At 42.5% G+C, this 22,479-nt stretch overlaps 2 protein-coding genes across 3 annotated transcripts in view; one reads left to right on the plus strand and one right to left on the minus strand.

The window, feature by feature from the left end:
- Positions 1 to 2,136: 2,136 nt before the first annotated feature.
- On the minus strand, positions 2,137 to 9,006 carry ORC6 (origin recognition complex subunit 6). 2 transcript variants are annotated; one of them, XM_064459471.1, is made up of 7 exons: positions 8,866 to 9,006; positions 8,040 to 8,169; positions 7,055 to 7,218; positions 5,869 to 5,958; positions 4,606 to 4,718; positions 3,283 to 3,354; positions 2,137 to 2,889 (listed from the first exon to the last, which is right to left on the minus strand). In XM_064459471.1, exons 1-7 carry the CDS (start codon positions 8,928 to 8,930, stop codon positions 2,720 to 2,722), a joined length of 804 nt encoding a protein of 267 aa, XP_064315541.1. In that variant the 5' UTR covers positions 8,931 to 9,006; the 3' UTR covers positions 2,137 to 2,719. The 2 variants fall into 2 exon arrangements, with proteins under 2 accessions (XP_064315541.1, XP_064315540.1); XM_064459470.1 differs by having other exon boundaries at positions 3,283 to 3,357.
- An 88-nt stretch (positions 9,007 to 9,094) lies between these two features.
- VPS35 (VPS35 retromer complex component) overlaps positions 9,095 to 22,479 on the plus strand; it is a 28,594-nt gene continuing 15,209 nt past the window's right edge. Inside the window, exons 1-8 of the mRNA XM_064459464.1 lie at positions 9,095 to 9,177; positions 15,624 to 15,722; positions 17,790 to 17,886; positions 18,664 to 18,787; positions 19,480 to 19,662; positions 19,976 to 20,189; positions 20,954 to 21,037; positions 21,503 to 21,612. Coding sequence (XP_064315534.1) covers positions 9,175 to 9,177; positions 15,624 to 15,722; positions 17,790 to 17,886; positions 18,664 to 18,787; positions 19,480 to 19,662; positions 19,976 to 20,189; positions 20,954 to 21,037; positions 21,503 to 21,612 — 914 coding nt within the window. The 5' untranslated portion in view covers positions 9,095 to 9,174. The remainder of the gene's footprint in view (positions 9,178 to 15,623; positions 15,723 to 17,789; positions 17,887 to 18,663; positions 18,788 to 19,479; positions 19,663 to 19,975; positions 20,190 to 20,953; positions 21,038 to 21,502; positions 21,613 to 22,479) is intronic.

Genomic DNA, 22,479 nt, shown 5'->3' on the forward strand with positions numbered 1-22,479 from the left:
TGCAAAAAGATCTCATGCTGTCCAGCAAAGATTTCCAGGTGTCATTTTATATGTATTTAAAATTCCTAAGTGCTTCTCATTGGCTGTGACTGCAGCCCTTAATTTTCTAAGTTTTAATTTGAGGATTTTTTTTTCTCATCTGTGACAAGTTTAATGAAGTCTGAGAAGTTGATATGGCATGATATGCAGAACAGGTTTTATTGTTGTTCAGTGCCAGAGAAACAGTGTGTTGCCAGACTCTGCCTTTAGCCTAGTTAGGAGGTTGAAGCCCTCTTTTTCCCCCCACTTTGCTCTTTAATATAAATATTTTCTTCACAATACTTATTTTGGATTTTAAACATTTTCCTGATGTATAAAGAATTGGAGCCACTTACAGTCTCTCAGCTAAAAGTATAGCATTATTTAATAAACCTGTGGATTCCTTTATTCCCATTCTAGATTCTGCAAAACTCACTGTGAGCTGGATGCGCTCATAGGAAACCTGTAAACTAATACTACTAAAATCAACTTTCCAGCAAAGGTATCAAACCACTGTAAAGCTCCCTTTAACTTTACTGACTTTCACATCCCTTGAATTAGCAAAAGTGTTGGCTGCTAATAAGAAGAGTTTTGTAAGACTGGCTTACCCTAGTTTTGTTATCTGTTCCACTCTAGTGCTTCTAACTTTGCATAGTCCTGAATTCTGGACTTCTGCAGCATTTCCAGAATTAAGACAGAGAAGAGTTATTAAAATCAAGTGACATAATCTTGACAATGTATCACCTTCTGTGAAGGCCCACTTTTGTTCATGTTTTCCTTTCACAGTGGTTCTGCATGCTAAATGTGATTAATTGGTCTCTATATTTCTGAATTAATACTAATAAATTCCATTGAAATGGAACATGCTTATTCCTCAATTCTGGTTTAACCCTTCCACCAAACAAACCTGAAAGCATCTCTGAGTAGGTCTTGACAACAGAATGCTACTGTACTAGGTTGGATTCTCTCCCATCCTCAGGTCCCTCTGTGACATATTAGATCAGACTTTAAACAGGAGGCATTTTGTTACAGCTCTCACTCAATGTGGGTTAACATCCACTATTTTCTCTGCACATCAGACACTTGTTTGGAGTCCATTCCTCAATAGTTTCTGTAAAATTTCAGAACTCTCATCTGGGGTGAAATTAGGTCTTGCTAATTAAAGTAAAGTTGGCTTCAAGTGATTTCCTTTTTTATGCATTGGGAGGAAAAGTGAAAGGAAAATAGCCACTAAGTTTTCATTTTCCAACTACTGTGTGCTTCTTCCTCTATTTTTGTAAGAGGGTAACACACAGACGCTCTCTGCTCTTGTACATATTTCCTCTTCATTTTCTACAAAGAGAAGGTGCATCTAGCCAGCAGGATTACTATTTTGTTTCTAATAGAAAGAAATCCCAGATCCAGCACCCATTACACCATTCTGCAGTACAGTGGGAACCTACCTCTTGCAGCCTTATGGGAAGTTTCACCATGTCCTGTGCATTTTGCTTTGGGGGTCGACAAAAAGCTAAATGGATGAACTATAAGTGACCTGTGCGTCACTGGAACAGTAAGTATGACAAAAAAAACGGCTCCATACACTGATATCTAAAGCAGTTAATGATTTCAACTACTGTAATCCTGGTGCAATCAGGTAAGCTGGGAGTATGCACAGCAGTGAGGCATTTGGCAAGCCATTAAAATACTGTTGAGAGGGCGCTCAGGTCAGTGTTTCAAATCTAAATGCTCAGACATGAGATAATTTACCTTGCTTCATGCGGACACTTGGTGTTTTTTGGGTTGTTCTGAAACAAGGGTTTATGAACCCAGGCAGAAAATGCACAAGAAAGGGCTGAAAATGTGGATTGGATTTATTATAGTTACACCAGCCACATACTGCTAAAAGTAATTATTTTTCTACAAAAAGTAGTTAAACTACAATTTGTGTTGAGTGGCTGGGATTAAAGCGTAGGGCCACAGAATCTGACTAAGAACTACAGGGCAAGGCACTCTCTCCTCTTCCCTACATTTATGACTGCGAGATGCAAAAAAACATCCCCTGGATATCCTCCTCCTTAAAGCACAGACATCTCACCTTTGTCTTTTATTTTATATATGAAAAGTGCCAAGAACCTGATGTCATAATACAACGCTTTTCCTTCCATTATTTTTATTATTCCTTGGAATATTTGGGACCCCTTATAAGCACAAGAGACTTCAGTCCCATACAGGTAAAATTCAGTGACTAAACAATATTTGTTCAACAGGTTAAAAAAACCAAAACAAAACCACCAACCAAAACCAACCACAAACCCCCACCCAACCAATAAAATTATCAGTCTTAATTCATCTGCTGGTTTTGCAGTTTAACAAAACACCATTAGTCCCCGCCCTCTTTTTTTCACTGACTACGTCCAGCCAGGGCCCCAAGGGCATGTAACTTACAACTTATTTACCTTTAACACAGCATTAGAATGTTACCTGCTTCTTACAGCAAGAGAATAAAGCTGTTCTACCACCCAATGGCATAGCTGCTCAGGTACCAGCCTGGTGAGTAGTCAGACAGGCTTGTTGTAAAAGCATCTCAATTCTGGTGTCATTTACTAAAAACAGTGTTCTTTAAATACTTAAAAAACAGCTAATAAATAAAATTAGCTGGCTTCCAGACAGCCATCGCTCTCATGCTACTGGAACTCTTGTTAGAGCAGAGGGAGAGAGAAAATTATGAGCAAGCAGCAGTTACATTACTAGGTGGCCCTACAGAGCCAGTACTCTTTGTCTCTTGTAATTTAGCGGCCTTTTCCAGGATTTGCTTTTTCCATTCTTCATAGTCTTGCTTTGTTTCAGTCTTTGGCCGTTTACATGGCAGCTCTCCTTCTTCATCTTCAGATCCTAGGAGGAAAGGAGAAAGTCCACAACAGGCCATCATGGGCAATATGTTGCTGGGACTAACCCTGTCAGCAAGCAAATGTAAAGACTCAAGCACAAGGCTGGTCACTGTGTTATCCAGTCCTGCAGTTCACTGTTCCCCTCACCTGCTGGAACAGTCACCTTTGTGTATGAACAGAACAGTTGTCCTTAATTCTACTAGGGCTACTCAGTAAAAACACCACTGTCCTCCTGCTAGGTTCTCTTTGTCCTTTCATTAGCCAGTGGTTTGCAGAATGGCGTAAGCTGCTGTGAACTGAATATTATGCCGTATTACACAACTAAAATATTAAGCAGCAATAAAGCTCAGCACTGCTCTGGTGAGGTGATTTTAGTCCATAGCTAAACACAACTTACCATCTTCCGTCTCACAATGCTCCAGGTTGGTCTGTAAGCTTTCAGGTGTCTCTGCAGCTAGTGGAAAGTCATCTTCTAAAAAAATAAGTAAGTTGCTTTACATCTGAATGGTGTTTGTTTGGAACCCCAAGGGCAGTGTTCTACATGCAATTCTTTGACAGCATGCCACCTTCCAAATATATTGTCTCCCAGTCAGACTAGTTCCCTGGTCCAGACTGATGCTCAAGCTGTACATGCAGAAGTGCCAGCACAAGTCAAAAGGGTTGCACAGGCTGCTTTAACTAGCACTGCTGCTGCATTTGTAATCACAATGATCCACCGTGTTCATACACCCAAAACACACTGCTTCCCTTCTTAATTACTCAGGCAGGATTATCAATTCTTTATTTCCCTTCTATCCCATTTCCACACTTACTTTCTATTATAGATGCCCACAACATGTGGGGGGGCCATCTACATACACAAATGCACGCTCTCCCCTGAACTGATACAGAAACTCCCAGCTGCCTTTAGCTGCTTTAGTGGTGGGGTAAGGTTTTGGTTTTCTATAGGGCACTGCACTATGGAAAGGAAGGAGAGAGCAGCAGCTTCTGGTTTGGGTTCAGGCAGCACATTCCCAGAAAACTCCATGATACGAAGCACAGAGACAGGGTGAAGCAGGAGTACTGTCGGTGGGGAAAGGAAAAAGGAGGTAAGTAGGAAAGAGCAGTGATATACGGACAGGAAGGTATGTATCGTATTTCAATCTTCTTCCTCCATAAAAAGGAGTGGAGAGATCTGCATGCTCAACAACAGGCAAGAAAGGTGCCTCATGTCTGTCCACTGTATGTGGAGGGATGGTGTCAGATGATGGCTGAATTACTACCAGAAGAGCAAGGCTTAGGCTTGTTAATCCTGCAGTGGGGGAAAGGAAAACACACAAGTGAGTCAAAGCAAGAGAGGTAGCAAGATATTTACATTAATTTGTGTGTCATGTTGCCCAATTAATGGAATGCAGAAAGCAAGTGAGGAATCATCCAACATAGGTCAGGTAGTATGGGAGAAGCAGAGAATAAACTGCAGCAGCAGAGAACATAAGGAGCAGTGAGCATTTGAGAAGATAAGAGATTTATTTTTGGCCTTGCCACATGCTAAGCTGTTGCAACTTCCCCAGAAACTGACTGGGAACTGGCTGCAGGAAACATGTTGGAATGGATGGGCAGGTTTGGCTGGAAGGGGACAACTTGAAGTGATTAGAATGAAATCAGCAGTGGAAAAGGATGGGGGCACTGTGAGGCCAGGCAATGGGCATACTGTCTTACAGGGATAAACCTAAAAACTTACTGATGAGTTGCTGGCTCATCTTCTCCAGCTGATTGCACAGGCGGTCAAATACTGCTTTTTTCACCCCAGATGTAGCCAAAATTTTAGTTTTGTCCACTTTTAGCTTCAAACACCTACAAGAGAAAGTTATCTCTGTACAAAGCAACACTCCAGCAGCTATCACTTGGGTGAGGTGACATGTACTGTACCAACGGTGCATGTGAGAATGAGGAAGGTAGGCCTGAGTTTTTGTCCTAGCTAATCCTTCCCTCACTCAGATACAAACTTGCTTAAAAAATAAGACCCCTACACAGTCACTACAGATCAGGAATTGAAACTCAAGGTTTGTTCAAATTACATAAGGAAATTCTATTAGGAAAACGTACTTTTCAAATTTTGAGGGAACCAGGACAGAATCCCACTACTGTAAAAAACTGAATGGGACCCCTGTGTCAAGAAAACATTTGTCAAGAGCTGTGCAACTACACAGCACCTGAATTGCTTCATAAGATTGTTTCAAGACATACTACTGAGAGGAACAATATTTGCATGCAAGCAAATTCTTACAAAGCACTGGCTGAGTCAGGTGCTCCTGACATCTATCTTCCAAGCTGATACAGGCTTACAGCTATTGGATCCATCTCCCAAAGGTCAGAGCGCCTCCAGGATGTGATGGTGTGGGGCTTAGGGCTTTTCCTTCCTCAGAATGGCTGCTTCTTGAAGCTCAGAAGTAAGCTACCAGCCATTCTTGCACCTTGAGCAGTAGCTCACCAAAAGGCATGCAACTTTTTGCTTTGTGCCCAGCTCAAATCTATCCTGACAATGGAAAAAAATTCCCACTAAATCTGAAAATGTTACTAAGGGATTATGTTATGCTGGTTAGGCTGAGAGGAAAGAGGGTGAAGTGCAAAACACTAACAGAAGTTTTTCAGCCACTGCCATGGATATGTCCTAATGGAATTATCCACAATATCCAATTACACACCAGGGAAGACAGGTTTCATTTATTTTAGAATAAGTAACTCAAGATCCTTTTCTGGATATTTGATACAATAGTTCTGCTTTCTCCTGAAGGCAAGCGCAGTGTAGGTTGGAGACTTCACTGTAAGGAAAGGCCTGGTTTGCTACAGTTGTGTCCATTTCCAGGAGCAGGGCAGCAGGATGTGCTAAGCAAGACCCTTCAGGCATATTGAATGAATCAGCTGCATACATTGTAAGTGCTATTTCTGTTTGGTGTCTCACTAGGCTTTTAAGCCCAAAAAAGATCCCTCAAGCTATACTCACCTGCATGCAGTGAACAGCGCAGCTGTTATAAAAAGTGGTTTTGAGAAATCAAGGTCCATTTTCTGTGCTTCAGGGAGGCTGGATTCATACCTACAGAACAACAATAAGAGTGATAATTGTAGAGAGCATTTGCCTCAAGTGAAGCTGTTGAAATTAACTTGTCACATGGTACTCAGCAGTTGAACTGTTGGATCACTTGGTCCTTTGCAACCCAGTCAAGCAGAAACAGCTGCTACTGGCTGAGAAGAGCAAAAGAGACTAGGGAAAAGAAGGGGATTGGGATCACCTTCTCTTTTTGAATTAAAGGTATTTCAAATTAGGGGTCTGCATCAAGGCATGCCAGTAAAATCTATTTCTTGTGCTCCCCATCCACACAGCACTTCTATCTCTACATTACATCTAAAAGTTACAATGAGATGCTTTACATAAATCCATCCTATAATAGAGGGTAGAATTATAGTTTCTTTGACTCCTCTAATATATGTATTACACACAAAAAAAATATGGAAAATGACATTGTGGATGTGCAGTACTGAAGAATTTAACTTTTTATCGTCCACCTGTCCCCAGGTTTGTATTAAGCACATACACAGCCTTTGTATTAAGCATACACAGCCTTTGTTCACTGATGTAACAGCATTTAAACACGTGCTATCAGGGTGACAGCACTCCAGAACAGAGCTCTTCAGTGATTGCTCTTGTTAAAGTAGATGTTACAGAGTGCAAAATTTTAGTTAACTTTGTTGAATCTCCATTGAAGCGTTCTACCTATTGTTTTTACAGGTAGAGTAACGTGCATTTAAGAGATCTGCTTCTCCAGAAGGGAGGATTTGTTTCTACTGAGTGTTACTTCTGAACTGTGACATGATCAGCAGTTAAATAGAAGTCAGTGTGATGCTATGGACAAATACAGGGATTGAGAGTCCTGATTTTTTAGTCTCGCCAGTTGAAGAACTGGGACTGAGACAATGACTTACTGAGATTCAAAGACTAAGTTTTTCTAACACTTCACACGTATTCTAAAAAGTGGCCTAGATAAATGGCTGGATTGTCAGTGCCAAGAACTCACCTCACTACTCCAGTCAGTGGGAGAAACCTGGCCCTTCCAAACATCACGCTCTTCTGACATCTAATGAACAAAGAATCTTACTAGTAGTTACCAGTGTGCTCGTGAGAACGTCCTCACCTCTGCAGTATTTTTGAAGCCATGTTCACTGCCTCTGTGCAGCAAAACTGCACAGCCAAGTCTCGCATTCCCAGTCTTGGGTTTACCTCTAGCAAATACTCCAAAGACTTCATGGAGCTCTGGTAAGTAGTCTTGTTCAAACCGGAGAGTTTAACAAAATAGCTCTTTCAAGAAGACAAAGATAAATCCCAAGAATTAGCAATATTCCTTCCCAACATCTTGTTCAGCAACCAAAACAGATTAGAGTGAAACTACACAATGCCATAAAATAAAGTTCAATTGCTATAATAAAGAAATTTGTGCAATGAATTATGTAAGTTTTGACCGTACACAGAAAGATCCATCACCTAGGAATGCCACATCTTTTAATGCAGTGTTATTTTTAGACCATTTGACTGGAAGCAAGGTTTGTCTTTTCTATCTAATATGCCATGGCTCTTTTATCACAAGGTGGTTAAAAATAACAGTAGCTTGGGCAACTTGAAGAGATAAGCAATGCTTTCATGCTACTCCTCATTGGGTCAGGTACAATTCAACTCTCCTCTGCCTGTGAATGGACAACCATGAACATCTTGTACCAGACATTATTTTGGCAGCTCAGTGCCATTTACCCAGCAGGTCTGCAGATGGAGGTTTACAGGTACCACTATAGAGAGGGATTCCTTGGAGTCACTGCTTCCCTCCCACAGTAAAAGGGACAGATCTTAAATTTAACATCCTTGCTGGTAGTTTCTTACTAAGAGAGCTGACATTATAGCAAAGCAAGCCGAACTTGTGAAGTGACTATGACACTGATTTGAATTTGCCCTGTTTCAAACTCTCCGTAGTGAAGGCTCTAACAGTGTCCAAGCGGCACCCTACTGGGTCTAAGGTAATGTCAGTTATTGCTATCCCTTTCCTGCTCCCAACATACACTAGGCAGAACAATGATTTTAGTGGACTTTGGAGAATGCACTGGCCAGCCAAGTCATATACCATATCTTACTTTGTCAACTGGTTGCTTCATGAAACTAGCCGCTAAGTCCAGGCACATCACAGCACTGCTTGTCGCTGTCATTTGAGCCATTAATCCCGTGCATTTCACCTGGGATAGCCGCAGGTACTCTTCAGCTTTTCTGTAAAACACCCAGTATGCAAAGCTCTGGTTAACAAAACCACAGTTGCAAGACAGTAGGAATGGCAGGACAGGAACTGATCCAAGGTTTACTTAGTCCAGCACCGCGGCTGCAGCACATGCTTAGGGAAGGGGGTTCTAAGCAGTACGGCAAACACAGGAAAATACTGCCCTTTCTCTCGTAGTTTGCGGCAGAAGCTTTGCATTTCATAGCCTGCAACGGCTGTTCCATTAACGGCATGTACCTTAAAAGTCTGTGACCTTTTTCACACAGACGAGAACCAAAGGATTCCGACGGCAGGCTGGCATCGCAAGGAGGCGAGGCAGACCTCGGCTGCCCCTGCTGTGCCGGGAGAGCTGACCGGGCGATCTCGCGCCCCCCGGGAAGGGCCCAGTCAGGGCCGGCGGCAGAGCGGGCTCGGGCGGCCGGAGGGGAACGGCCCCGGCCGGCCCTAGCCGGCGCGACCCGCTCAGTCTGGCGGGAATAACGCTCCCGAGGGCGGGAGCAGCCGGCTAGAGCTGGCGTGCAGCGACCATGACCGCCGCACACCTTCTGCAGTGAGACGGGACGGCACCGACCTCCGTCAGCTACGGCCCACATCCGCCCCGCCCCAACGTAACGGCCGCCAGAGGACTACGCCGCCGCCCTCGGGGCTTTACTGGAGCCGGGCCGCCGAGGGGAACCGCCCCGCGGTACCTGATGATGCCGGGCCCGGCAAGGCCCAGGCGGGCGGCGAGGCTCCACACCGCGCTGCGCTCCATCACATCGATCGGCCGACCGAGCACCGCTCCCGCTCGGCCGCCCTGCGGTGCGCGGGCACGCTCAGCACCAGACTGGTCGGCCTCGCCGCCAATCATCGCCCTCAACACCAATCAGCCTGGAGCGGACTGCTTCCTGGGAACAGACCAATGGGAAGGGTGCGGCGGGGCGGGCGGTGCAGTCACGTGACGGCGCGTGGCGCTACGGGGTGTTGCTGGTGGGACGGCTTGTGGCGGCGGTGCGATCATGGTGAGGGGCCGGGGGTGGCCGGGCCGGGCCGGGCCGGGCCGGTGGGCAGCCGGCAGCCCGTGGGAGCCGGCCTCGTCCCCGCCGCCTTGTGTGCGGTGGGAGGGGCCCGGCCCGCTCCTGCCGGTGACCGAGGGGCAGGCCTGGCTCCCGGGGCCGGCCTGGGGAGCTCCTGCTCGCGGTCCCTCGGGACCGCCGGCGGCCGCGCTCGGGCGGCGGTGGGGACGGCCCTGGTTTGGCGGGGCGTGGCGGCTGGAGGCCGCCGCCCGGCCTGGCCGGGTCTGAGGTGAGGGCTGGGCCCGGTTGTGTGGGCGGTAACGATCGGCGCCGCGGTGGGTCCAGTGCACGGCGCTGCTTTGCTGGGTTCAACCGGGTTTGCTCGTAGGGGCGCCGGGGAGGGAGGCGTTTCCATCAGGGAACCGCGTCTGCACTTGCGGTCGGAGTTCAAGTGTGTTTGGCGTGCTGTCACTGTCATAAACCCGAGGCTGTGCCATTTCTACGGCCCCACATACGTGCTCTTGTTGCCCACGTTGCAGTCTGCTGTTCCGATGTTCTGACCCTTCAGAACTGCTGCTTCAGGCTTTCTTACGGAACCTCCTTTCGCTTTCTGCAGGAAAGGTGGTTTTGGACTGATGGGCCCAGCTCGCTAGAGCTGTTTTGGAACAAGTGTTCATTAGAGGTGCAAACCTGATGTTCTAGCATGGAAATAGCTCTTACTGAGAAATGCTTTTCAGCCTTCAGTAAAAACAAGGGGACAGTCAAGTTTCCTAGTAAAACTGAAAACTCTGCCTGCTTAGTGTGTCTTCTGTGGTATTTAATATTAAATAAAATTTTAAGCAGCACTTTCTATAACCATCACAGTGGAGTATAAGCAGTGCTAGCAGTATTTAGACAGTGACACAAAACTAACAGTGCTTTATAAAGCAGGGATTGCACAGTCCTTAGGCTTTTGGGACAGGCTTTCTTTTTAAAGTTATGTGTGTGTTGGTATTAGTTAATACTATAATCCGTAGAGATGGGGGGACAAAATCTATAATGTTATTTGAAAGATGATTGGAAATACCTAATTGGGTGATGGGAAGTACTAAACCTACATAGATAGCTGTCTCTGTCCCCCACTTAAATACTTCATGGTAGTCATTAACTCAAGAATGACACAATTTTTCTGCCTGACATTTGCATGGGAGCTGATATCAGGTGATTCAGAAAAAATAAACTTATAGATATTAAGCATGGAATAATCCCCTCTACCAAATTAGGCTCCACTGCCATTTCCTATGGTCAAGTTTGGTTTAAACCTTGAAGTTGAATGTTTAAGTACCTTTAACAAGACTGATTTTTAAGGGGACTCTGGTTGTTCTTGATCATCCCCTGAATAAAAAGTCCAGTCCCTTAATTCTTGTTAATGTCTTGTGGCTTCCTGTGGCAGCAAGTACCAGTTTATACATGTGAAAACTGTTTTCTTCTCTCTGGTTCATCTTTGAGCTCTTATACTGTGAAATGTAATAGAAGTTCTAGAGTTGCCTTCAGTATTGCAGAGTAATGCTTCCTATGTGGTACAAAATGCTTATGCATTTTTTGTTAATTCTGAGCAGCCCAGTGACTTCTACAGCAATATGTTGTGTGCCCCCAGGCTTCATCTGTAGGTTGGCAGTTGTCTCAATCCGCTTCTGTAGCCAACCCATCTTCTGTTTGGGTAGCATTAATTTTAAATGTCTCAGTGGTGACTGACTGGTAGGTAGTCCTAACAAAATCTAACTAGGAGGAGGCTGAAAAAGCTTCTTGGGTAAATCTCATTCATTGTGGTAATAAACACAAGCATGTGAGCAAACAGAAGGAAAAGTCGTGTCTGGAATAGGCCGTAAGCACATCAGTTATCTAAAGAAAGTACTTAATTGTTTGGAGATTAGAAGAAAATGCACTTCAGAATGGAACAGAAGCGAAACCTTCTACTTTTATTCTACTATTATGTATCCTCTGCATCCAGCTTGAGATACCTATATTGCCAGAATACAAGCTATTTGGTAGGTTCTACAAACTTGCCTTGAATTCTGCTATATTTTAATACTAAATAATTTTTTCTCTTGAGTACTGCAATTTACCAGATTTTTAAGTGGAACGAGCATCTTAACTAGTCAACACATTGACCCAAAATATAACCATCCCCAGAGCTAAGTCTCAAGTATGAAACTAAGTATGAATCTTATGAAGCATCCCATGGAGATGAGTATTGGAAAATAAGTTGTACACAATAGGCGTAATGTTAACCTTGCATGTTCAAAAATAGTTGCTATGATGAGGATCGGCATAGTCCAGAATCAAGTTTGCTGCTGCAATAATACACTTTTTTGTTATCTGCAGGATAACTTGTATTACCCACTCTGGTCAGCCAGGCAGTACATGACTTTTAGCTCCCCCTGTAGTTGGCGCTGGTGAGGCTGCACCTTGAATACTGTGCTCAGTTTTGGGCCTCTCACTACACGAAAGACATTTTGTTGCTGGAGTGTGTCCAGAGAAGGGCAATGAAGCTGGTGAAAGGTCTGGAGAGCAGGTCTTATGAGGAGAGGTTGAGGGAGCTGGGGTGGTTTAGTCTGGAGGAGGCTGAGGGGAGACCTTACCACTCTTTGCAACTACCTGAAAGGAGGTTGTAGTGAGGTGGGTGTTGGTCTCTTCTCCCAAGTAATGAGCAATAGAGAAGAGGAAATGGCCTCAAATTGTGTCAGGGGAGGTTTAGATTGCATATTAGGAAAAATTTCTTCACTGAAAGAGTGGTCAGGCATTGGAACAGTCTGCCCAGAGAGGTGGTGGAGTCACCATCCCTGCTCAAAAACTGTAGATGTGGCACTTCAGGGCATGGTTTAGGAGGCATGGTGGTGTTGGGTTGGTGGTTGGACTTGATGATTTTAGAGGCCTTTTCCAATCTTTATGATTCTATGATTGTTCCTGGCTAGTTGTGGGTTTAAAAGAAAAAATCCTGGTTTTCCAAGGCAATTTACAATTCACTGGCCTTTAGTTAAAAAAACCCCCAAACAACCAACAAAGAAACAAAACCTGCAACAAAGTAAGAAAATACACACAAGACCCCCACACCAAAAGCCAGCTCTCCTTACCCCCCTGCCAAATTCAGCTGCTGTGTGTTGACTTCCATAACTTGCATGTGATAGTCTTTTCTTCAAAGCTATAAAAAGGCTATGTTCTTGTACAGAAGCTGGTAGTGTAGATGAAAGAGGCAGTTCTCTGTCACTTCTCCACTGCTCACTTGCTTCCTTGTGGCTTCAGAGGAAAAAATGTTAGGGAACAAGAAAAGCAGAAAACTGTGTTCAAATCAACTCTCCTTTTTTGTCTTCAACATTTGCAGTGTATCTAATGGGGGTAAGGCTCAGGCATTTCTAAAGTCTAAATGGCTGCAAATTGCTCATCTTGTGTTCATGCAGGAGTTTATACCTTATTTTACATGCTGTTGACAAGGCAGGACATTCTGTGCCCTGATTAGAGTACCGCTGCTTTTGTCCAGTGTCAGTGTATCTTCCACTTCAAAAGCTGATGTTCAAGATTCTTGTTTGCAGATTGGCATAGAACTCCACAGCATGGTTGCATTTTTTGATAAAATAATACCTGAAAATACTGTCTTGTGTTAATAGGTTCCTCATTTGAAGTGGAAGATACAGAAAATAAACAGCTTTATTCCACACTGTATCTGACAGAAGAACTGGTTTCTGGTTTGGTGTGTGCCCTTCAAACTGTCGTTGGTAGGCTTTTGCTGTATGTTCTCTTTACTTCAGTTGCTTTTTGCTACAGTTTCCGCAAACTTCAGGCATTATGTATCAGGATAGGTGGATCTTGATGTAATCGTGTGTATCACTTAATAACCAGGTTATATGGAGAAATGCTCTAAAGTAGCTTGCTTTCTAAAGAACAAAGAAAAGGGTAAGGTGATGAATATTCAGACTTTGAAAACTGAAAAGTAAGAAAGAGTTGGAACTTGTACAGTGGTGCTGCTGTTAAGATGTTTTCCCTCCGTGTGGAAGTAAAGCTGCTACAAACAACACCTCAGACAACTTTGTATGCTTGTTATGATCAGTTGTAGGTTATCTCACTGCCTGTGCAATTGTAAAATGCTGAGATTGTCTTTTAGACATGAAGTACCCTTGTAGTAAAGACATCTTTATTTAGACCAATTACCTTCTCAGTCTTGAAATCAGAACAGATATGAATGTAATTTTAATCTTAATCTTGAAGAGATACAGAAGAAAAAAGTGAATCTCTTGTGGTAACATGGAAATGGTTCTGCCAGTGAATCCAGTCATGTACTTATTACAGAACCAATGCTAAATACAGTGTGGGGCCTTGCTGCTCACATCTAGAGCAGAAATGGAAATACTGTCAATGTCTTCTCTTGATGCAGGCAGAATTTGATGTAAAGCTGACTCTGGTTCATTATAAATGGGAAAGCTATGTCTGACAGGGCAAGGATCTGAAATTCCATTATTTCCCCAACTGTTGCTAAAAGGCAGTTTTTCAAAGTTGCATAAGAAAGTGTATAACTTCAGTGAGATTGTTATTTGTACCAGTTAACGCATAGTCAAACTTGTAGTATTCATTATGCTTTAACCAGTGGTTTTCACACCAAAAGTAAGGAAACTGATGCATGTGCGCTCTGCCAATCACTTCTTGGGGCTGTAGCAGATACGTGTTTCAGTAAACGCTTTAACCTGGTATTGCTGTCGAAAGCTGCCTTTTCACAAGCCTGCTTGCAAGGTTTTATGTGGTTGAAGGGTGATTTAGGTGAATGGTAAACTATTAATCAGCTGGGCTAGTCTTCTAGCTGATTTAATTCTTTACAGCCTAAACAGCTCTCCCAGCACTACATGGCCCTGTGAACAGCTGGGTATTCAAGAGCAGGACTGGTCGCTGTTTAAGCTTAATGCCCATTAGAAAGGGGTTTAGGAAGTTGTGGTTAGTGTTAATGTTACTCCACTGTTTCTAGCTGTGCTTTAACAGATATCTGGTGTGGTTAGTGTACAGCATTCAGCTCTGTAGCGATGTATCTTCTCTAAAGCACTAATGTGGGTTCAGGGGGCTCCAGAATGTGGCAAACATGCTGGCATAGACATAATTTAGCAAGTCTGTTGCATGATGTTTTGATATTGATTGTTGCACACCAGTCCCAGCACTGTAATCATCTGTTCCTTGAAAGTCTGATCTGTCATGGAATACATAAAGCTTAGCAATTACAGCAAAGTTCTCTTGGCAGAATATACTTGCTTCACAGTTGGAACAAGTATAAATAGTTAAGAAACTACTGGAGCTGCAGGCCCAGAGAACCTGCTATGCGCATCACTGTGTACATAGTATTTGTCAAGACTAGAGAATATGTGATTGGGACACAACATCAGTGCTTTTGTCTCTGTCAGTATTTCAGAGATGCCATCTGAAAACAAACTGCAAGATTAGGAGAGGCTGGGAGGTTCTAATGAGATGTTGAAGACTAGGCCTGAAACAGTAGGTGGATGGTGGTGTTTTCTTGTAAGGTGTTAGGAGGAAGGCTGGTTGCAGGTGAGGAGAGCATTAGGGGTTCTCATCTAGGTAATTTTGGACATCTTAGAGAATAATTTCAGGATGCTCATAGAAACTAATCTCATCGATCTGGTAGAGGGCAGGAAGCAGCTGCAGCAGAAGGCCTATATAGATGGGCTGGGGCAAATCTAAGGCTGTAAGCAATGGATTTCATTAATATTGTAAGAAACTGCAGTATGATCCTTGGGAAGGCAGAAGATGTTGAAAGTTTAAGTTGAAGGCCTGGAATGTGCCTTCTTGAGGGCAGGTAAGAGGGTCACAGGGACAAGTAGGGGACACGAAGAGTTGTTGCTTCTCTTTGGTTTTCTGTTGCCTACTGCAAGTCGCTTTTACCTTCCAAAAACCGTGAACTGTACTTTATCCTTTGCTTATCTGAAACTTGTCCTTAATAGAGTTGTGTAGGTCAGATAGCAGTTAACTTGTGAATGCAGGAAAGCATCTGTGCAGTTGCAGCGCGCGCAGTCCAGGCATTGCTTTGAAGCTCTGTGGAAAGAAGCAGCAATGCTTCCTTTCAGTGTAGTGATATCTCTGCATTCTCTTGAAGCTTCTTCTTGGCAGATAATTGCACTGGGTTCTTGACCTCTAAATCTTAGAAGGCAAAAGTTGACCCTGTTCTGTCCCCATGGCTTTGCACTCCAAGAAGCAGTGGTGGTCACAGGCTACCCATAACCTATCTTCTCCCTGTCCTCAGGTTTTTGCAGAGTACTGGAACCTTTCTCCCTTACATATCATGGACGTGTTTCTGACCACTCTTGAGCGGTCACACTGTAGTGTCACTTGCACTGTGTTATAAACTGTGTGAACCCAGTTTGAATCAGATGATTAACAGCTTCATAAAAGTGAGTTCTGGTGGTTTTTTTTTTTTTGTCCAGCCAACAACACAGCAATCTCCTCAGGATGAACAGGAAAAACTCCTGGATGAAGCCATTCAGGCTGTGAAGGTGCAGTCTTTTCAGATGAAGAGATGCTTGGTAAGAATTTGACTTTAAAATGCAATAAAGCTCCTTCTCTGCTAGGAGTGAAACAATAAATCAATACTAATCTCTAGTGCTGTGAGGAAAATTAACCCTTTATGTAGCTTTCTGCCAGAGAGACTTTGCAAATAAATGAGGCAGCTACTCAATGAGAGTGAGCCTTGAGTGTTTTTTGAATGTGTCTTCCTGATTTTGCTCCAATATTTGACAAGATGAATTATGAGTGTGCATTTTTATAATTTATGTGCTTGCATTTAAGTAAACCTAAACTGAAAATAATCCTACCATTTGATGTCAGAAGGCTATTGCTCAAATTCATTTCATATGGAACACTATGGTGAGAAACTATTCTTGTTTATGATCAACATACAAATACATTTTCCCATGTAGTCGTCTTGGCATGAACCACAGACTGTGAGGCTAATAATGAATTACCTGTTGCATAGGATAAATGTTGTAGTGATTAACTGTAGACTGATGCATGAATTCTTCTGTGACTGGAAAACACCATTGGCTAGGGTTGTACTGAGAACTTCATCTTGAAATTGTAGCTAACGCAGGCAGATGATATCATTATGCGTAGGTTTCTTGGGTTTGAGAAGCCTATTTTGACTTGGAGAAACTGTTTAAGGATGCAGTGAAAACTTAAATATTCCAATATACTTTCACATGGTTAGCCAAGCTAACTTTGTTTGCAGCCAAATGGCAAGCAAGAAAGCTAAGGCCTCTCCCAGTTTTATACTCTGTGGAATGCTTTTGAAATCTTTGAAGTAGCTGCCAGCTGAGCTTTTCACCTATTGGTGACTGAGTGACAATATACTAAGTGGCTCACACTAGCAATTCCTTCTATTCTTCCCCAAAACTTAATGCTGTTTCTGATGATGGGTTGAACAAGTATGTATAGGTGGTAGATTAGAAGCTTGTCTTGTGTCCTGTGATGCTACGTGTCATGGTTTAACCCCAGCTGGCAGCTAAGTCCCACACAGCTGCTTGCTTACTCCCACCCCGATGGGATGGGGGAGAGAATGGGAAGAGTAAAAGTGAGAAAACTTGTGGGCTGAGATAAAGGCAGTTTAATAGGTAAGGCAAAAGCCACACATGCCAGCAAAGCAAAACAAGGAATTAATTCTCTGCTTCCCATCAGCAGGCAGGTGTTCAGCAATCTCCAGGAAAGCAGGGCTCCATCACGCATAACTGCTATTTGGGAAGACAAAATGCCACCACTTCGAACAACCCATCCTTCCTTCTTCCCCCAGCTTTATATGCTGAGCATGATGTCATATGGTGTGGAATATCCCATTGGTCAGTTTGGGCCAGCTGTCCCAGCTGTGTCCACTCCTAGCTTCTTGTGCACCCCCAGCCTGCTTGCTGGTGGGGTGGGTGAGAAGCAGAAGAGGCCTTGACTCTGTGTAAGCACTGCTCAGCAGGAACGAAAACATCCCTGTGTTATCAACACTGTTTCCAGCACAAATCCAAAAGTTAGGATGGGGCTAGATACTGTGAAGAAAATTAACTCTATCCCAGCCAAAACGAGCACACCAGGTGTTTATATGCAGCCTAATAAACTGTGGCTTTCAGTAAGATGATGTTCTTGGGTGAGAAGTAGGGGAAGAGGATTCTAATTTTCACAGTGGTCTGCTGGAAGTGCATATCCTTTGTCTGCTGGAGGTCTCTTCATGAGATCTGAGCAAAACAACAGACCAGACTGGGGGTGGGGGATCCATTCTGTTTTGCTTGCTGGTTAGAATTTGAGTGGTGGGTGGAGATTTCTGCGTAAGAAAAATTTTGTTTTATTTTTTTGTACCATTAGTATTACAATTTATTACTGTAGCTCTGTTTTCAGATACATCTTCTTGCCACCTTCAAGTATAATGTTCCACTTAATTAGGATGGGCAAGGTAGTACAAGCTAGATACACAATCACTTGATTCAATTGCAGTTATTCCTTTCCTGATGTTTATTTAATCTTTGCATGCATTTTTAAAAAGCTAAAAGTGTAGCTTTCTAAAATATTGCAGTTGCCTAGTATTTCTTACAGACTATTCTCTCTTTTTACCTCTAAAGGACAAAAACAAGCTCATGGATGCCTTGAAACATGCTTCCAACATGCTTGGTGAGCTGCGGACTTCTATGTTATCTCCAAAGAGCTATTATGAGCTCTGTATCCTTTGAAGAGAAAAAAATAGTTGAAATGCTGAATTTGGAATGAAATGTTCATCTGCTTTTTTTGATACAGTGGCATCTCATCAGTCTCAGATATTTACTAGCACTTTTATCCTCGGTATTTAGTTATCTGGATATATTGTAGGAGACTTATTTGCTCACTGTATAAGTTCATCTTTTCCCTTTGGTATCAAGCAGGTCTTTAATGTCTTTCATATCTTCCTTTGAGAGGTTTCAGGAGTCTAGTTCTACAAAAATAGCAGCTCTGTAAAACAACTCTGCTTGCAGTATGCTACCCCAAAATCTGTAAATCCAAGTTATTTCTTTATCCGTTACTATTTTATAGCTTCTAACCGTAAGTCAGTGCCTCAATGTATTTACTTGTGCATACTGTGGTGTCTGAAGCAGGGGAGCCTTTTCATGAGACTTGGGAATAGAACGTGAATCTAGTCAAATACTACTTTTCCCATGCGTGGATATTTTTCTGTGACACATAGTATGCCTTTACTTTAGATACTGTGTTCAATCATGTTCATTGGCTTGCTATTTTGATTTAGGGTTTTTCCCCTCTTCTAATAGGCTAGAAGTGACCAATTGAAGACTTGAGGTTAATTTTGCACATATATCCCAATAGTAGTTATTGTTTCAGAAGCACTACCTACTGGGGCGTTATTGTATTTGGTACAGTATCTTTCTTCCTTGGTGTGAATGAGCAAATTACTATGTAAATCTGTTGTACACACTCTAACTTAAAATCCTTAACTATGGGGAAAAGACATGGCAATTTCTGATGAGCTACACTACTTGGAAGTCTACCTGACAGACGAATTTGCCAAAGGAAGGAAAGTGGCAGACCTTTATGAGCTAGTACAATATGCTGGAAATATTATTCCAAGACTGTAAGTGTCTATATGTTAGTGTTTTGTTTGTTGTTGTTTTTTTTTAAACCCAAACAAAACACAACTGGTGAATAGTGGTCAGACACTGGGCTTAGATAACAATTGAGTCTGCATTCTTGCTTGACAGCAAGAATTCAGTTTGAAATGGTGAGTAATATTTCTACATATCTTAAGAGTGGATTTTTATGACATGAGATTTAGGCCAAGAGTGCAGCTGCAGAAGGACAGTTCCTCCTGCCCATGTGTTGGTTCCTTCTTGCTTAATTATCTTAATTAATTATCTTGCTTAATATAGAGACACTGAAGGAATGAGTACAGGCCTGGGGATTTCCGAAAAGCATAACACCTATCCTGCTAGACTATGGTGTGGAAGAGGTTTAACTGCTTTACCATAATAGTTGCTTATCTATATGTGCCAGATCTGTTTTTCAGCGTAGTAGGGTGCTGGAAGTACAGACAAGCTAGTCTGAGAGCGTTCAGAACTTTATGCGTGCTAAGCATTTATGCGTTCAATGTATAAAGCATTGTAATGAGGTCAAGTGGCTGCTCAGGCTTGCTGTACTCTCTAGCAGAGGAAAATAGGAGTTGAAAGCTGGCTAAATATTGAAAATTACGGGACCTAGATGGTATTTTACTGCTTTCTGTGATATTGTTACTTCAGAATGTATTGTTTGATTCTCTGCCTCTTGCAGGTATCTCCTGATAACAGTAGGTGTTGTCTATGTCAAGTCATTTCCACAGTCCAGGAAAGATATTTTGAAAGACCTGGTGGAGATGTGCCGTGGAGTACAGCATCCTCTTAGAGGACTCTTTCTTAGAAACTATCTCCTGCAGTGTACCAGGAATATCTTACCAGATGAAGGCGAGCAAGCAGAGTAAGAGATGGGCTATAACTTTAAAAATAAAATGTTTTTAATATAACATATTTAAATTTTCTGTATGACAGGTTTGAGAGAAGTAGATATGTTAGAACTCTGTAGGCTTGACAGGTGTTTTGTCCATTAAGAATTCCCTTCCAGGACTAAGATATCCTCACTTGTGAGAAACGAACCTTATGACCCCAGGTATCCCACTACACACTTCCAGTTTTTAAGAAGGTAGGAGGGTGTGTGGGGATGTTCACCAGTGGATGGAAGGATGAGTACCTCTGACAAGCTTTTCCCGTTCCTAACCTGTTCTCAATTGCAGTGAAGAAACCACTGGAGACATCAGTGATTCAATGGATTTTGTGCTGCTGAACTTTGCTGAGATGAACAAACTTTGGGTGCGAATGCAACACCAGGGCCATAGTCGGGACAGAGAGAAAAGGGAGCGAGAACGGCAGGAACTGAGAATCCTTGTAGGAACAAACCTGGTTCGCCTCAGTCAGTTGGAAGGTGTTAATGTGGAGCGATATAAGCAGGTGGGATGTCTGTCCATCCTTTCTGGCTTCTATTACTTTTTCCAAATGAAACCAGTCTGGACTTTCAGATAAGCAGCTTGAAGTGTTACAGCTGTGCTAAAAGACCAATAATGCTGATGCTTCTCGAACTCTTCACCTGAGGAAAAGTTCTGAATGCTAGTGAAGCTGTATAATGTATTGTGAGGCTAAGGACATGACTCGTACATTTTTTTCTATAAGCTTGACTGTAATCTTGATGGGAAATTTTAAAACTTTCCTTCCTGATGCCGATTTTACTTATAGTATAATGAGTTGGTTTAAGCAACGCATATGCATACGGTGGTCTGTGATAGACTTTACAAGTTAAATGAAGCTATGCTTCTAAAAACATTCAAGAGAATATTATTGCATGAAATGATACTCAAGCAAATATATTATTTAGAAGTCTGTCCCTTTTAAGTTCTACCATATAGCTGCTGAAAACAATTTTGAGCGGTATTGCTGAGACTGAGTAGTGTTATATGCTGGCAAAGCTAGTAGCACTGACTTACTAAATCAAAGCTTGCAGGTTGTATAATGTATGAAAGGGACAGGTGTCTGAGACAGTAGACTTTTTTTTTCTCTGAAAATGGAACTGCTGAAAACTGGAACTCTTTATCAGAAAGTCTTTGTATAAAGAATAAGCTGAGAAACGTTAGAAATACTGCTCTGCTTGGATTAAGTGCAAATGTGAATGCAGACTTAGTAGTTGTAAAATCACTGCCAGACTTCTTTTCCTGTTCCAGATTGTTTTGCCTGGAATATTGGAGCAAGTTGTAAACTGTAGAGATGCTTTAGCTCAGGAGTACCTCATGGAGTGCATCATACAGGTGAGCTGCTTAAACTCAGTTGCAGCGATGGGACAGAGGGACACATACTACTGTACTTCTAGTCAGATTCAGGCTACTTTCACCTCTTCCTCATGAACTGGAAAACTTCATCACAGGGACACTTGCATAGTGGCTTGTCCTGTATTTTTTTTATCAGATGGCAGAGTAGAGATTAATCCATTTTATGCTCCTTCTGTTGCAGAAGCTTGTAAGCATCTGAGCAGCAGTGCCTGCAGTATGAATTGTAATACATAGCTGGGCTCTCAAGTTACCCATTTCTCTTCCATCTCTTGCTACGTGCATTTATCCAGTCAAGGTCAGCTGGGGGAACCCTAAAGCACTCATAGGCCAGGCTGTATTTACTATGTGGCTATCTGCTTTAGAATTACACTGTTGCATTTTACTGCTGTGTAACAATGGGCAAGTTCAGTTTATAACTTGATGACTATTGATCTAAAACTTCAGGTGTTCCCAGATGAATTTCACCTCCAAACCCTGAACCCATTTCTCAGAGCCTGTGCTGAGCTGCACCAAAATGTGAATGTGAAAAATATAATTATTGCTTTAATTGACAGGTGAGTGACCAAGGGGGAGGAAATTGGCAAAAAATTAAGTTTGTGTTTTGCACAAGCAGAATATAATTATTCTAGCATTTGAAAGCTTTCAATTTTTGATATCACTTAACTTCACTGTTTCTGTGTCTTTTTCTCAGCTCTGATTCAAGCTTTAAGAATTGTATTTCTATAGATTCTGCTCTCTGGATTCTGCTTTTACAGCTTCCAACGAAACCTGCTTTAAGGACTGATTAAAAATTATAAACAGATTAAGCCAGGAAACAGCCCATTTAGTATTGACTGATTTTATGTTTCTGAACTAAAGAGTTCTGCTTTAACAGCCATACTGGTCATAGGTACCTCTTGAAAACTTGAAGACCCTAATGGCTAAATTGTATATCAAGGATACTTTACCTTGCAGTTTTGATCAGTGAACATGTCTCTACAGAAAAGAGCTAGTAGAGGATGGAACTACCTTCTTAATTCTTAGTTTACCACTAGCTTTCTGCCTGTTCTCTCAAAAATGTGTTTTCCTGTGGAGGTGTTGCTTAAAACTGCTTGCACTGACTTCAAATATGGGTGAGAAATTGGAACTGAAGTTTTCATTTGTATCCTGCAAGGAAACAACACAGATTATCAGTGAGTACTTTCTTATTGCAGAATGGAAGTGCACTCATGGCTTTTTGAAGCCTCAAAAAAGCCTTGTCCTTGCATTTGCACACAAGCATGTGTACTTCTGTATATCTAGCCCATGTACCAATGTGTGGACTTCAGTTACCACAGGGATCTTGAGTTCTGCTGGCGTTCAGCAATGAGTAGGGTGGTTGTGGCTTTGTTTCTTTGTCTCCTCTAATGCCTGGAGATGGAGCGTGTGTATTATGCATGACT

This window comes from Phalacrocorax carbo, chromosome 8 (assembly GCF_963921805.1).
Source record: "Phalacrocorax carbo chromosome 8, bPhaCar2.1, whole genome shotgun sequence".
In the NCBI taxonomy this organism is placed as follows: Eukaryota; Metazoa; Chordata; class Aves; order Suliformes; family Phalacrocoracidae; genus Phalacrocorax; species Phalacrocorax carbo.

Bases quoted from the DNA above. Each gene is read 5' to 3' on its own strand.
- ORC6 (XM_064459470.1), bottom strand. From the start codon at position 8,930: ATGGAGCGCAGCGCGGTGTGGAGCCTCGCCGCCCGCCTGGGCCTTGCC. The intron at 7,219-8,039 runs GTAAGATATGGT...TCTTCTTGAAAG, and splicing joins TGAAGCAACCAGTTGACAAA to AGCTATTTTGTTAAACTCTC. The intron at 3,358-4,605 runs GTAAGTTTTTAG...TTATTTTTTTAG, and splicing joins GATGAGCCAGCAACTCATCA to AAGATGACTTTCCACTAGCT.